Source organism: Carettochelys insculpta, chromosome 3, assembly GCF_033958435.1.
Source record: "Carettochelys insculpta isolate YL-2023 chromosome 3, ASM3395843v1, whole genome shotgun sequence".
Taxonomy (NCBI): domain Eukaryota; kingdom Metazoa; phylum Chordata; order Testudines; family Carettochelyidae; genus Carettochelys; species Carettochelys insculpta.
In genome coordinates this window covers 178,641,305-178,657,112 of record NC_134139.1, presented here as the reverse complement: position 1 = coordinate 178,657,112, position 15,808 = coordinate 178,641,305, and the positions used below count along the sequence as shown (strand labels likewise).

The 15,808-nt window shown below is 44.8% G+C and overlaps 1 protein-coding gene across 3 annotated transcripts in view; it reads right to left on the bottom strand.

The window, feature by feature from the left end:
* ASAP2 (ArfGAP with SH3 domain, ankyrin repeat and PH domain 2) overlaps positions 1-15,808 on the bottom strand; it is a 231,254-nt gene that overhangs the window by 60,256 nt on the left and 155,190 nt on the right. For 2 of the 3 annotated variants that reach the window (XM_074991236.1, XM_074991237.1), the window contains exons 16-20: positions 15,493-15,587; positions 7,674-7,863; positions 5,045-5,130; positions 4,094-4,209; positions 1,842-1,909 (exon numbers count right to left, since the gene is read on the bottom strand). In XM_074991236.1, coding sequence (XP_074847337.1) covers positions 1,842-1,909; positions 4,094-4,209; positions 5,045-5,130; positions 7,674-7,863; positions 15,493-15,587 — 555 coding nt within the window. Of the gene's footprint in view, positions 1-1,841; positions 1,910-4,093; positions 4,210-5,044; positions 5,131-7,664; positions 7,864-15,492; positions 15,588-15,808 lie in introns of all 3 variants that reach the window. The other variant, XM_074991235.1, reaches the window with a different exon arrangement.

Below are 15,808 nucleotides of genomic sequence, written 5' to 3'. Positions count from 1 at the left end.
ACGTGGCGTGGTATGGGCTAGCCATGTTCTGTGGTTGGGCAATGGCTAGCTCGCCAGCTCCATAGCGCCTGCAGGGTGAGAGTGGCTGCCCTGTCCAAATGTGAAGCACAGAAAAGAAGTTTCTCAGCCCCTCCTGCTAAACCCTGTGCAGGGAGGAAGCCTTCACCCAGTGCAGGGATTCACTTGCCGCTATCTGCAAGTATGATCCCCAAAGCCGAGCCACCATGGCACCTGTGGAGGGCTAGCCACATGGTCTGGTGGGGGGATAGACTGCCAACCACCTGGCGGGGGAGGGGCTGACTCATACAAATGGGAAGTGCACAAAAAAGGTTTCTCGGCCTCCCCTGCTACATCCTGTGTAGGAAAGGAGCCTTCACCCAACACAGGGCAGGACATGCCACTAGCCGATGTGACGCTGTCTGCTCCCCACAGCTTAACCAGCATGTGGTGAGGTGGGGCAGGGGCTAGCCTGCCAGTCAAAATAAGACCCTAGCTCTCTTGTGATGGCACCGTGCTAGGGCTCTCTTTCACAGCCAGATGCAATCGCCACATGGATCAGAAAGAAAATGAATTCAAATTGCCAGGCTTCCTGTTATCTACTTCCTGCACACCTGGGCTACGTCTACACGTGCAGCCAACATCGAAATAGTCTATTTCGATGAATAACGTCTACACGTCCTCCAGGGCCAGCAACGTCGATGTTCAACTTCGACGTTGCTCAGCCCAACATCGAAATAGGCGCAGCGAGGGAACGTCTACACGTCAAAGTAGCACACATCGAAATAGGGATGCCAGGCACAGCTGCAGACAGGGTCACAGGGCGGACTCAACAGCAAGCCGCTCCCTTAAAGGGCCCCTCCCAGACACAGTTGCACTAAACAACACAAGATACACAGAGCTGACAACTGGTTGAAGACCCTGTGCCTGCAGCATAGATCCCCAGCTGCCGCAGAAGCAGCCAGAAGCCCTGGGCTAAGGCTGCTGCCCACGGTGACCATAGAGCCCCACAGGGGCTGGAGAGAGAGCATCTCTCAACCCCCCAGCTGATGGCCACCATGGAGGACCCAGCAATTTCGACGTTGCGGGACGCGGATCGTCTACACGGTCCCTACTTCGACGTTGAACGTCGAAGTAGGGCGCTATTCCTATCTCCTCATGAGGTTAGCGACTTCGACGTCTCGCCGCCTAACGTCGAAGTTAACTTCGAAATAGCGCCCGACGCGTGTAGACGCGACGGGCGCTATTTCGAAGTTGGTGCCGCTACTTCGAAGTAGCGTGCACGTGTAGACGCAGCTCTGGAGAGCAGCGGAAGTGAAACTAGACAGAATAGACATGTTCTGGACATTGTGGGATACCCCAGAGGCCAATAAAATTGATTTAAAGTAATGCTTTTTCCACATTAGCATTCATTCAACCTTTTAAACTCAAACTTGGCGTTACACTGCATGGAAGGGTCAAGGAGAGAAAGCTGACCTAAGCATCATTAAAATTGACCTAATGGGATTTGCAGTGAAGACAGTCACGTTGTATTGAGCTAAGTGCCTTAAAATTGACTTTATGCTGTCATGTAGCCATAGTCTGAGAGAGTAACTCAGGCCTTATTTGCTTCAATTATTGGCTTCTTTGTTGAGATTGCCAAACACAGGAGTTAACAGTTAGGGCAGTTGTGTGACACCTATCAAGGAGGTACTCCACTAATTTAATAAATTTGTGTCTTACAGGATATTAAGGAGATGCCAATTGTATTTTCATGTTGAAAATACTCACTGAACACCCACTATGAACTACTAAATGTTCAAAAAATCAATTTATAAAAACATACTGGAAGATAGAAAACTTACCAACTCTTCACAGTGTGTATGTTTTAAACGTTTAGCTATGTCAAGTGGCGTCTCTCCAGCTTCATTGGCTACAATCCAGTAAAAAGAGAAAGCCAGAATGCTGTATTAAAATGCTGTATTAGAAGACATGAGCCCATTACTAAACCCAAGGTAAACTTATAGTTATGTAATCAAAGAATCAGAGAAATGTAGGCCTGGAAGGGACATTGAAGCAGGACCAAGTATACCTAGAATATCTTTAGCAGGTGTTTGTCTAACCTAGTCTTAAAAATCTCCACTGATGAGGATTCCACAACCTCCCTAGAAGTCTAATTTCAATACTTACCTATTTTTATAATGAGAAATATTTTTCTAATGTCTAACCTAATCTTCCTTGCTTCAAATTAAGACCATAATGGCTTGTCCTGACTTCAGTGAAATGGGACAGCAATTTATAACAGCCCTTAACATATTTGAAGGGTATTAACAGCACCCTTCTTCAGTCTTATCTCCTCAAGGCTAAACTTTTCCACGGCTATGTCTACACTAGCCAAAAACTTCAAAATGGCCATGCAAATAGCCATTTCGAAGTTTACTAATGAAGCGCTAAAATACATATTCAGCGCCTCATTAGCATGCGGACGGCCGCAGCACTTCGAAATTGACGCGGCTCACCACCGTGCGGCTCGTCCAGACAGGGCTCCTTTTCGAAAGGACCCCGGCCACTTTGAAGTCCCCTTATTCCTATGAGCAGCAATCTCCCATGGCCCTGATTACCATACCCCCTTTGAAGTTGGGGACAAGTGTAGACCCAGCCAGAATCTCTCTCCCCCCAGTAGCCTGCTTACAGGTCAGCTAAACAGATTTTTAGCTATAGGGTGTGGTTTAGAAAATTTTTTAAAACAATAATTTGCACCCTTTGCCTTAGACAATGGAATGCATGAGAGTTTGGCTGCCCTGCCTGGTCATGAGGAAGAAACAAGAAAAGGTGCATTTACATAAAAGGTAAACAAAACTAAACTAAAACTAGAGAGGATTATCCGGAGACTGAATTCAGCAGACTGAGAATTAATATGGCTCCTCTATCTCAGACAGATACTGGAAAACAAATCCTCAGGAGGCCTTCCTGACTTGTAGGACTAAGAATATTCCTTTGGGAATATAACGGATAAAAAGAGACCCCTCTTTGTCGTACACCTAAGACAACAAAAGGAACTGAACATTTTGTGGCGTGTGTTGAATCCCAGCCACCAGCTCTGGTTAGCCATGTCAGATAAAACTGGTAAGAAACCTATTCTGGGCAAAGTATACATCATGTCTTAGCCATGGTCTTAGCCATCAGAGAACAGTTTTACTTTTGTTTCTTTGTAATGTGCTCAATCTTTTCTATTCCATATCACTTAACCTACTGTCCTTTTATTAATAAAGTTGTTTTATTTTTACTATGATCTGTTTCACTGTTGTGTCTAAATTGAAAGGATGGTTGATGTCAATTTAAGTGATAAGATGTGCTTTTGTCTCTTTAAAGGAGCAAAAAACCTTATTGCTTCCCTCATTGTTCTTGGAGAGGTCTAGACACTCCATGGCAGATGATTTTGCAGAAATTTTGAACCATGGGTCATTGTGGTCACCCTACAAGTAGTAACCGAGGCTGGTGAAGACCCAGGTGGAACTACTGTGTTGTAGAAAAGCTGCTGGGATCACAACACTGAACCATGGATGTCCAATATGCTTGTCAGTTGGATGCTGTTATCTGGGCTTTGAGCCACAGCAACAGAGCATTTAAGGTATCCAAGGTTACAGAACAGGGGCAACACAATCACTCACTGATCTAGGTTGAACCCCAAGATGGTACAACTATATAACTGTTTAAGTAAATCTATATAGTTATAGTGTATCATCCTAGGTAGTAAAAAGATGCAACAAAATCAGTGTAAAGACTCTATTTAGTTGCTATTCAAATCTTCTTTAGATGATAATGGTAATAGAAACTGAAAAGTTGATTAAAACAAACAATCTAAATCAAGGCTTTCCGCTTAATGATTTAAAATTGATGATTTTAATCAATCCTCCTGGCTTTGTTGAAACTTGAATTTACAGAAGAAATCAATATTTTAATCATTTCTAAAAGAAGCGAGATACCATACAGTGGAAAATGTTACACAAGAAAATGGGAAAATGCAGACACATCTTCATTTATCATTCTACATTCTGCTCAGAGACCTTTTGCAACAGTAGCAAATAATAAATTGAAATATACGTTATCATGTTACCTATTTCAATAGAAGCCTTCCCTCTCAGCAGCAGTTTGAGGCATTCAATGTTGTCAGTCAAACAGCAGTAATGCAAAGCTGTGCTACCCTTACACGTTTGCTTGTCAAGGTTGCCACTGTTGATGGAAAAAGTTGGTTCAAATTAGTGCCCTAATCACCTGTTAAAAAAGTTCTCTTCCCACAAATACTTGGGCAACTAAATTTTCAAAGGGCAAAATTAAAGTTTTGGGCCAAATTCCTCCCCACTCCCATCTAAGTTTCCCCTAAACCCTGCAGATGCGCAGCTTGCCATTAAGCCCCACCAGGGGATCAGGGCTGTAGGGGGAAGAAATACCTCTCCCCAAGCCCGGACAAAGCTGTGGCTGGTGGAAGAGAGCACCTCCTCCTGGCCCCAGCATGGAGCTGCCAAGGTTGGGGGAAAGCAGCTCCTTATTCCCATCCTCAGCTGGGAGCCACAAAGGTAAACCCACACCCCAACCGCCTGCTCCTTCATGAGTTATTTCCAACCCTGAGCACCTTCCTGCACCCCAAAGTCCACCTCCCCAGCCCAGAGTTTGTCCCGTTCTGTACCCCAAATCTCTCATTCCCACCCACAGACAGACCTTTTATACCCCAACCTTCTGTCCCAGCCTTGAGTCCCTCAATCCCAGCTCTACCTGAGAGTCCCCACCGCCAGTCAGAGCCCTCACATTCCTGCATCCCAAACCACTGCCTCAGCCTGAAAGCCCCTCCCACATTCAGAACCCTTGGCTCCAATCCCACCACATGAATTCCTTTGTGCACCCATATGAAAATGTTGTGTCACATATCACCTCCACACTGGGGTATATAACAAAATTCATTCTGCTCAGGGATGGGAAAATTTAAGAGGGTACATTGGCTGTAATTCAATGTAGAGTATGATTTCACATAGTTCAAACAGTAGCATTTAATAATTAATATTACACTTACCTATTTTGCACTAAAAAGTCAACTATGTGAAGTGAGGTTCTATCAACCGATCTAACTGCAAGGTGAAGTGCTGTTTCATCTTGCTCCTAAATTTAAAAAACAAATGTGTTTCTTTTGATTATCAGCCAATGAGAAGGTTAAGGGAAAATGTCTTCCAAACTTTATATTGGTCTCAGAAGGGTAGTCCAATTAGTCTGAAGTGACAAAAACAATGAGGTGTCCTGTGCACTATAAATATTAACAGGTATATTTGGATACAAGCCTTCACGGGAAACAAACAGTTCTTCAGATGTCTGACACAAACGGTTTTTACTCACAAAAGCTTATTTGTTAAATTTTAGATTGTAACAATGCAACTCCTGAATATTGATTTCTGCCTGCCTCAAAGAAAAAATAAATCACATTTCTTCTACAAGTCTGAATGTAATACTCTTCTCCACACCTTTAAAGTTTAGAATATGACAGAAAATGCTGGGCTTGATTCTCCCTTCACACCAGTTTTACACCAATTTGACTTCATAAACAACAGAATTATTCTTGGCTTATGCCTGGGTCAATAACTTACAAATCTGGAACACTGTCTCCAATTCCTGGTCTTGCTTACAGTGTTCTTTCCTATGGCAAAATTTACAAGCACTCTCATGTAGTACAACGATTCTTCCTCTGAAGCACCAATCACTTGACAGGCTCATCAGGACATAGCCCATCTAATCAATTCCCTGCCATTGCAGGAACTTCAGGCATTAGTGGCATTTTCAGTTCTTCTATTCTTTACCCAGGGCATACAACAATTTAGTCTCTGGGGCTACGTCTAGACTGACTGCAGGCTTCCGTCGACAAAACTTCTGTCAACAGACCGCACATCTAGGCTGCAGATCTGTTGGAAGAGATCTGCCATTCAGGAGCATTCTGTCGACATCCCTGTATACCTCATTCCATGAAGCAGAAAGGATGCCTTGACAGAGGGTCTTCTTCCAACATTTGGCCTGTGTGGACAGGTCAAATGTCAGAATAGCCTCTCCTGACAGAACTATCAGCAAAAATACACAAATTCATTTTGCAATTTGCATATCTTTTGCCAACAGTTCTCAACAACCTAGATGTAGCCATGATGATTGGAATGTTTTAGTTTACTAAACTTACAGGTCTTGATCAAAAAAGAGTTATCTGTGGAATTTAATGGCCTTAGACATATGACCGGTCAGACTAAATGATCTAACGGTGCATTCTGACATTCAAATGAAATCTATTAGAAGAATCTCAAACATAATGAAAATGATAAAGGGCAGCAGTTACCATTTCTGGCCCTCATACCACTGTGTTTGCATTTGTTTAAACTCTGTAACAAGCCTAGCTATACTATGCCAAGCTGTCAACTCCCCAAAACCTAGAAGAATTAATGTGTATAGAGAAATGCAGATCAGCCCCAGGAAAATTCAGCGGTAGTTTTAAAAAGTATGGCATCCATTCATCCACTCCCTCTTCAACAAGGCACTTAAAAGTCTCAGTGAAGTTACCTGGACTTAAGCATGTGCATAAATGCTTTCCTAAATTGAGTCCAAAAGAGTAAATTAATTCTGGATATGGATTTATACAAAGAGAGATTTCTTGCTGTGTTCACCATACAGAAAGGCTATCCAGCTTTGATCACTCAGATTTAAAAGTAAACTAAAAGTAAACAAAAGCCAAACAAACAAAAGCCCTTCAGAGCTGTATAAAAATGTTAGTAACAATAAATCTATTTTGAGCCTGAAATCCAGTTATCCCTTTCTTCTTATCAAACTCGAAAGCTCTGATTTAAACAAAGCCCATATAAAAGACAGAATTACATATGTGTTTTGGAGACAAAGTTATAAAGTAAAAAATATAATTTTTGATGTTCCAATTCTTCTGTGTGGCTTTTCAGTCACTTAAAGTTGCTTTCAGGAACATGAGCACTATAGATTACTCTCTTAATAGTCTAGTTACCAGATCTATTCCTAAGCCAATCATAAGAATGTAACAGAATGTGGAAAATCAAACAATACCAGAAAAATAACCTTCAATTCTAATAACAAAACTTGATTTGCACATCAGATCACTATATATGTTAAATTTTCCATATCTTTACACACGGTATATGAAAAGATATTCTTGTGCAGAAATGCTCCACCTCCCAAAAGTCAAATAAAACTTGTTTTAAAAAATAAAAAACAGACTTGACTTTTTAAATAGTGCATTTTAAATATGAAAATAGGTCAGAGTTGGGGTCATCAACCAAAATAGCAAGAGCCATTTTTTCCAATTTGGTAAAATATCAGTAATTCAATCGCTGCAATGCATGTGAATAGGAAACTGTAACCCCTATTTTATTTGTAACCCCCATTTTAAGAACAGTGCACACAATATTTGTAATGCAATGTATGTTTACTGCAGGACGTTCACAAACTTTTTACATATTCTATTTCATCAGACTTTACATGTATGTTTGTATCACTGTCTTCCTGACTTTCACTCCTAAACTTTCTCTCTCTGTGGAGGACACTATGGGGGTGTTAGTTATTCAAAAATGATTCATCATCACTTTCATTAATAAAAACATGCCGCATCTCTTAGTAAAATGCTCGATAGGAAAATTTACCACTCTTACATGTCCATTGGCTAATGGAATTTTTTCAGTCAGATCCACACCATCAGCATATACTTGAACCAATCCAAAGATGTCTCTTGCTTTGACTGCTTCGCAGAGGCCATGCAGTTTAGCTGTATTGTCAACATGTTTCTTCCTTGCATATTTTCTCTCAATATACTTGGCAGTAATATAATCCTTTCTTGCAATCCTGAAATTGAGTATAATTTACTTATAAAACTTTTAACAGGATCTCCACAGACATACATACTTAAGCAGGACAAAGTAACATTTTACATAAAACTCTTGGGGAAGGGCAGTGGGGCTGACAGCCACTGTAGGCCCCAGGACAAGGTGGGATGGGAGCCTGGCTCTGTGACCTGGAAGGGGTGGGGTTAAGGGTAGAAGGTGCGGGGCCTAGGGTAGCCAGCAGTGTCAGGTCCCCCACCACCACCATCCACACTGCAGGGAATGCTGGAGCAGCAGTGCCAGCCTTTCAAAATGGCCCAGAGCTCTGGTCCCTTTGAAATGCTGGACCCCAGGGCAATTGCCCCCTTTTCCCTACAGAAGTACTGGGGTAAGCAAAGCTTTCATCCCTCTCTATTCTCCTGTAGGGATTTGCTCTCTCAGGGGCTCAGAAGCTGCTGCTGAAGCCTGGGCTGGCGGCTGGATTTCAGAGTATGGACAACTTCCATTTCTGAGTGTCCCTAACTCTTGGGTTCCATTGTTTTAAAGTCATCAAGAACTAAATATCCAATATTCTCAGTGATATACAAAAACACAGACAATTTTGTCTCTTCTAAAACCCTGACATGAAATTGGAATGTGCTGCCTAGAGAGGTGGTAGATTCTCCATCCCTAGAGGTTTTTAAGTCCCAGCTGGACAAGGTCCTGGCTGGGATGACTTAGTGGGGGTTGATCCTGCTTGAAGCAGGGGGCTGGACTAGATGACCTCCTGAGGTCCCTTCCAGCCCTACGATTCTGTGAGTTGGGCTATGATTAGAACAGATGTATGCTTGAGAGTTACCTCAAAGATTCTTATCTTTGTTTGCAGACATTATGTAACATGCACTGAGCTAGTAAGTGATTTTTTAACATGTGCATGGGTAGGGATATAAGAAACCTCTCTTTACCTCTTAATACCCAGTCCTTAGATCCAGATTCATAAAAGTAAGCAGGTTCTGTGTGTCCACTAATTCTCATTAGCAGAACACGGAGGCAGGGAATGGATTTAGCTTTGGAGTTGTTGCTATGGATGCTGGCCAATATTATTGCATTGGTTACTTGTATTTCCCTATCTGTCACTTCTTGTCTGATATTCAGATTATAAACTCCTTGCGGCAGGGACCATCTTTCTGTTCTGTTTGTAGAGAGTTTAGCACAACAAAATCCTAGTCATACTTAAGGTTCCTACCTGTTACACTAAAATAAATAATCACCATCATAGCAAATAAAAGAACACAAGTTAGAGCACATCATTGTTGCTGTATACCCAAATTACTACTCCCACTCTCTGCCAGAGAAAGGCAGGAGAAAGGAGTAAATTGCATCTGTCACACAGCGTCAGAAAGCAGGTTAACTGACCCAGATTCAACCTTTAGAGACATATTAAAGATATGTAAATGGTAATTAATGATATTTGTGTTAGACAGACTAAAGCAAGAAAATGCAAGCCTGCACTGTTGGGCAATTGGAGGTAATACTAATTGTATGTGTTTATCAGTAGGCTGTTAGATGTTAGCCATGTAAACGAATGGTTTCTGTTTCAGTATCTATTAATTCAGAATAGTCACAGAGAAGTATCTGCGTTAGTCTGTATCTTCACAAAAAAAAAAGCAGTCATATAGCACTTTAAAGATTAACAAAATAATTGATTAGGTGCTGAGCTTTCGTGGGGCAGACCCACTTCCTCAGATCTGGAATAAATCTGGTTATTCCAGATCTGAAGAAGTGGGTCTGTCCCATGGAAGCGTAGCACCTAATAAATTACTTTGTTAGTCTTTAAAGTGCTACATGACTGCTTTTTTGTTTTATTAATTAAGAGATCAGAAGGGACTATTAACATTTACATGAAACCTGGACGTAATAATGTCATTGTCTGTATTTCTTTTTGAAGTCTGTAGTAACCTATGAACTGATTAATGGACCACTACCTTATGCTGATGGTAGGCCTTCTTTGATAATACTAGAGAGCATCTGGAGCTGATGTTAAGGTAATACCAGGACCAGTTGCTGAAGCTTAGAATAATTCTGAAAGTCATAATCTGCCAGCATGGCTGTATAATTTGTGGCACAGAGAAGACTGCCAGAAGAATGCACTTTCCGGCCCATAATGTCCCACGTTTTGCTCTTTTTGTCCTGGGATGTGGAGCGGAAAGACTTTGTCTTCTTATGGACTGTCCACCACAAATGAAGAAACACATATTCAGCGTCTTTGGACACAACGAAATACTTCTTATTGGCCCATTTGCTGGTGGAGGTGATGGATGCTGAAGTTTACCACAGGACTGCTGCTGGGTCCATGATGGCCTCATCCATAGGTAACGCCACCATGGACAGAGGCTGTACCATACATAGGAGCTGGTACTGCTTTACCAGGACTTCCTGGCTACGTCTACACTAGCCAAAAACTTCGAAATGGCCATGCAAATGGCCATTTCGAAGTTTACTAATGAAGCACTGAAATACGTATTCAGTGCCACATTAGCATGCGGGTGGCCACAGCACTTCGAAATTGATGCGGCTCGCAGCCGCGCAGCTCGTCCAGACGGGGCTCCTTTTCGAAAGGACCCCGGCTGCTTCGAAGTCCCCTTATTCCCATCTGCTCACAGGAATAAGGGGACTTCGAAGTAGCCGGGGCCCTTTTGAAAAGAAGCCCCATCTGGACGAGCCGCACAGCGGTGAGCCGTGTCAATTTGAAGTGCTACGGCCGCCGGCATGCTAATGAGGTCCTGAATATGTATTTCAGCGCTTCATTAGTAAACTTCAAAATGGCCATTTGCATGGCCATTTTGAAGTTTTTGGCTAGTGTAGACACAGCCCCTGAGTGTCCTTATCCAAAAATTGTGCTACACAGCAGAAAAGGTCCTGGAATGATCAGGCACCATCCACTGAAGGAAGAGACAAGGAGAGCACCACATCATCTGGCAAAGAGGAAGATGGCTGCAGAAGAGAGGCTCCTTCCCCATCAGAGTGTGACTTGATGCCAGGGTGCAACAATGGTGGAAACTGTGCCGCGGATGTCTGTGGTGAAGGCGGAAGTGGTTCTGACTTGATTGATGGTGCCAATTGGGCACATCGGTGCCACGACAGCTTGTGCCACGAGGCCCACTGCTGTTGTGGTTTGAAATAATGGTAGGCAAACCATGGAGGATGTAGTGGGTGGTACGGCATGTTGGCCAGCACTGGAGGGACAACCTGCCAAGGGGTACAGGGCTGGAATACTGCTACCACTTAATCCTTGAACTCCGTGTGGAGCGTAGGTCATCCACAAGTCTCCTCCACATCACCCTGTCTTGGGACAAAATTTCTAGCTGCCTCCAGGTGTAAGCCAGTGTTGTCCTTCAGTCTCAGCAGACCTTCACCACATTGTCCAAGGTCTTCCTCTTTTGCGTTTTCCTTGCAGGTTCCATGTGAGAGCTTGATGGACTATGCTGAATGATGGTTTTCTGAGAGTGTGCCTCAGCCACCCCCACTTTCTTCTCTTGATTTTAATGTCAGTTGGTTCTTGTCCTGCTCTGTTTCAAAGCTCTTCATTTGTGACAAAGACTTGCCATTTGATGTGAAAGATGTACCTCAGTCATCCGTTTAGAAATGTCTGTAGCTTGTGATTTGAAGACATTTTAGTACACCAGGTCTTGCATCCATACAAGAGCACAGTCTTTACATTTGGGCTGAAGATCCACAGTTTCATCTTCACAGATATTATTCATGAACTCCATATGGGACGGAGAGTCTTGAATGCAGCTGTTGCTTTCCCTATCCTGGCACTGATATCTTTATCTATTCCTCCATCTATACCCACAACACTCCCCACATAGGTAAACTGCTCCACATCTTCCAGGTCATCCCCTCACAATGCGATGGTAGTGTTGTTGGATTGGGTTGATCTTCATTGTCTTGGTCTTTTCCTTGTTAATGCTCAGTCCAGTCACTGAGGCAGTTTTGTCTAATACTTTCAGCTTTTCTTTCATGCTTTCATGTTGGCGTGAAAGGAGGGAGACATCATCAGCAAAATCAATGTCCTCTAGCCATTTGAAAAGTGTCCACTGAATACCTCGTTGAGGGCCATCTGTTGTCCAGTTCATAATCCAGACCATTGTGATCAAGAACAGGAAAGGCGACAACAGGCACCCTTGTCACACTCACAACACTATGCTGAAGGATTCTGTCAAGACACCATTGTGTATAACTTAGTATGTCAAGGGTTCATACGTTGAACAAATCAATAATTTTGGATGGGATGCAATAGTGTTGCAGCAGTTTCCACATAGTCAGCTGTGAAGAAAATACACTGGTGCTGCCAGATCTGGCACCTGGCACTGGAGGCCTAGCATCGGAAGTGAATGACAATACTGAACAGCAGGAAAGGCACAGTGAAGCCAGCAGTCTCGGTGAGCAGTGCCAATGAGACGGTGCCACGCAGGGCTGTTGCCCAGTCGGTGCAAGTTTTGGTGCCGGGTCTCTAGGTGCAGACTGCTGCAGCACAAAGGGTGTGGATGGTGTACCATGCTCCTGATGATGCCGTGCCGCAACCCATGGCATCTGGGAGTGGGAAGGGGTATCCGCCCTGGTCTTGTGCAAAGTGTCTTCTTGTGGTGAGTGTGAATGGTGCCATTTTGGGGCGGGTGAGGCTGGAGGTGCAGACATCAGAGTGGTCTGCTGCACCTTAGCTGATGGTGGGCTTGCCACTGCTATATGCATTCCTGGTGTCATTGGTGCCACCAAAGTCAACACTGCATGCTTCCGCTTCAGCACAGAATGCACCTGTTTGGTCAGTGCTGGCAGGGGCATTGCTGAGGAATCCAGGATGGCTTTCCCTTTTGCTGCGGCTAATACAGATGGCACCAGAGGCCAGGAGTTGGCAGAAGAGGGACCCAGTGTAACAATGGGAGATCCTTTCGAGGCCAGGGGATGCTTGGAGTCCTCACCGTTGGGTGCAGCCTGAGCCACTGGCTTATCTGGTGCCTGAGGCTGCAGGGACTTCTCGTAGAGGAAAATCTTAAGCCTGTTAGCCTGATCTTTGCAGGCTCCGAGAATCAGGCTGGAACAGTGGATGCAAGACTGCATCTGGTGGCCTTCTCCAAGGCATTTTATGTAGGATGCATGGCAGTCCAAGGCGAGCATGTCATCCTTGCATATGGCGCACCGCCCAAATCCTGCGGAGCCCAGCACCGCAGTGAAGCAGCACACTAAAACTAACAAACTATCTAAGAACTTTTTGGTTTTTTGGTTTAAATAATGTAGAACAAGGACTACGGAAATGGCTAAGAATGAACTAACTAACAAGTCTTCAGCTCTCTTACAAAGACTATCGATGCTCCATTTGCAGCAGAGGACGATAGAGAAGGAACTGAAGATCCTACACCACACACATGCAGAGAACATGAGGAGGTGCTTCTGCACATGCTCACCCCATGAAATGTCTTAATGGCAGGCTTGCCCTCTAGAGGAGCCTTATTCTGATCCTGTGGAACTGGAGACGTCACAGCAACAGGTGGAGATATGTGCTCCCTCCATGGGGGCTTGGGATGATCATAGAAACATAGGATCATAGAATCCTAGGGCTGTGTAGTGGGGCAGAGTGGCCGCCCACTGATCCAGAGGCAGAGGAACCCCTCCAGGAACCATTTTGGACGAACTTAATGCCTTCCCATCACCTGACTGGAAGTCAGGAGGCATAGCCAGGACTAAAAGCCCAGCCTGACGGCTTGGTTGGGGCCCAGCCTCCAGAGGAACCAGAGGTCTGTTCTGTGCTCCCTGACTGGGAGGCTGAGGACCTGCTGGAACCATAGGACCTGCAGGCAGCTGCAAACTGGCCTGGACCCCCAGGTTCCAGCTGACTCCAGATTACCTGGATACCCCAAAGGACCAAGTTGACCCTTAGAAACCACCTTGACCCCGGCCTGCACCCTGAGTCTGGCTGGAACCCCGAGACCTGCAGGTGGCAGCAGATTGGATTGGACCATCTGGACCCCAGCTGGACTTGGAACCCCTTGAGCCCCTGAGAGCCCAACCAGACGGCCAAGTATGCGCAGAGAGGGAGAACGTATGTGGCCTGGTGACAGTGAGAACCGTTAAAGGGTGTCAGGACAGCATGTTGCAGTCTGGATTCCTGCTGACCCTCGTAGCAGACCGCTCTGTTGTGAACAGGGCCCTGGGCTGGGACACAGTGGAGTAGATGGGCCCGCATCCCCCCTGCCACCCACCTACTGGATGGCAGTCTCCCTCCTCTCTGCCAGTGCAGGCAAACTGCCTGCACTTTTCCTGACCCAGGAGACAGATGATTGCTGGGCTCTCCAAAACGGTACTGGCTGCCCCGCCCTGAGCGAGGGTCTGGGCTCTCTATAAACTGTGTTTTCTGCCCCAGCCTGAACCAGGATCTGGGCATACTGAACTGTGTGGGTTTGTCTACAGCCTCCCCCTGAATCCAGGCCTGGACCCTCTGGACTGGATTTATTCACTGTCTGGCCTGACTTAGGGCTAAGACCCCTGACCCGGGGCTATTTCCCCATCGCCCACATGATGCAAGGCTGGGTGTCTGAACCATTGCCTGCTGCTCACCCAAAGTAAGGCGGAGCTAAGAGACTACTGATTTGGGGGGTTGTTTTGGTATCTGCAACAATGAGGCGGAGTGGTCACCCACTGACGCGGAGAGAGAGGAACCCCTCCAGCAAGCCTAACCCAGCTACAGACTGGAAGAGACGTCAGGAGGTCATCGAGTCCGGCCCCTGCCCAAAGCAGGACCAATCCTCTAGTCCATACCACAGATCACCATTTAGCCTTCTTTTTTGATACTGGTGATTGTGAATGCACCAGGAAGAGCCAGGTCCCAGCAGCATGCTGTACACAGAGCCCAAGGCACTCAGTGTGGCCTGTATGGAAGTCTCAGAAGCCATATAGAGGGCAGACTCCATTAGGAGAGTCCTGAGGCATATATTCCTCTCCCTTTTCATGCAGGGCCAAAAGTTCTTGTAGGTCTGGCGATGCTCCTTGACACAAGACTCCCACAAGCACTAAAGATAGATGTTACAGGGGTCTTAAACAAGCATAGGTCTGCTGCCGTCTGAACAAGGCTTAAACCTGGGAGACCAAGGCATGCCCCACCCGGGACAAAGTCCTTGCTGGGGCCTTAACTATCAACTAATAACTACTTTACACTATCAACACTTTAACATAGGCTGGAAGGAACGAAGGCCAAGGGGAAAAACACTGCTAGCTCTTGTCAAGCACAACAGGTGTGCCAACTGACCACCAGAGGTGGAAAGAAGAAACTGAAAAGGTGTGGGCTGGCAGTGCTGGATATACCCCTACATGAGCAGGCACTCTAGAGGGCACCACAGTCAGTACTATGAATACCACTACTGCAAAAATCTCCAATGGCTGCACACATGGGCATGCACACACCTAAAATGGAATCAACATGAGCAAGCACTCAAAAAGCATATACTTTACAGAGCATTAAGTCACCAGAAAAAATGGTTTAGGTTTGTGGTGAAAAACTTAACCAACAGTCACCAAACATAGAAAGCAAATGCACGTTAAGTAGCATGAAAGATGCCAATTCCTGATGACAATTTAAAAACTTTCCATTTTCAACAAGTAATGGATCTATACTTACATATCACTGCTTGGATTAGGTTTGACTGTCTCATCAGATGGCAGACAAAATTCCATAATCTCATTAAAACCAGCATTCCCAATATTCTTGGCAAGCTGTTAAAAACAAATACCTACATTTCAAACTGGTATGTTCACTAAGTAGCCTTAAGTAGTGTGTTGGCAGAACAAGATAAATGGAAATCAGGATAATGAGGGTTAATCCTAGTTCTGTGATTGATTACACGATCTTGAACAAGTTACATAACATCTTAGGGTCTCAATTTACCCATCTCTAAAAGAGAGGCAATTCTTTCCTTCCCTCAACGGCTGTCTTC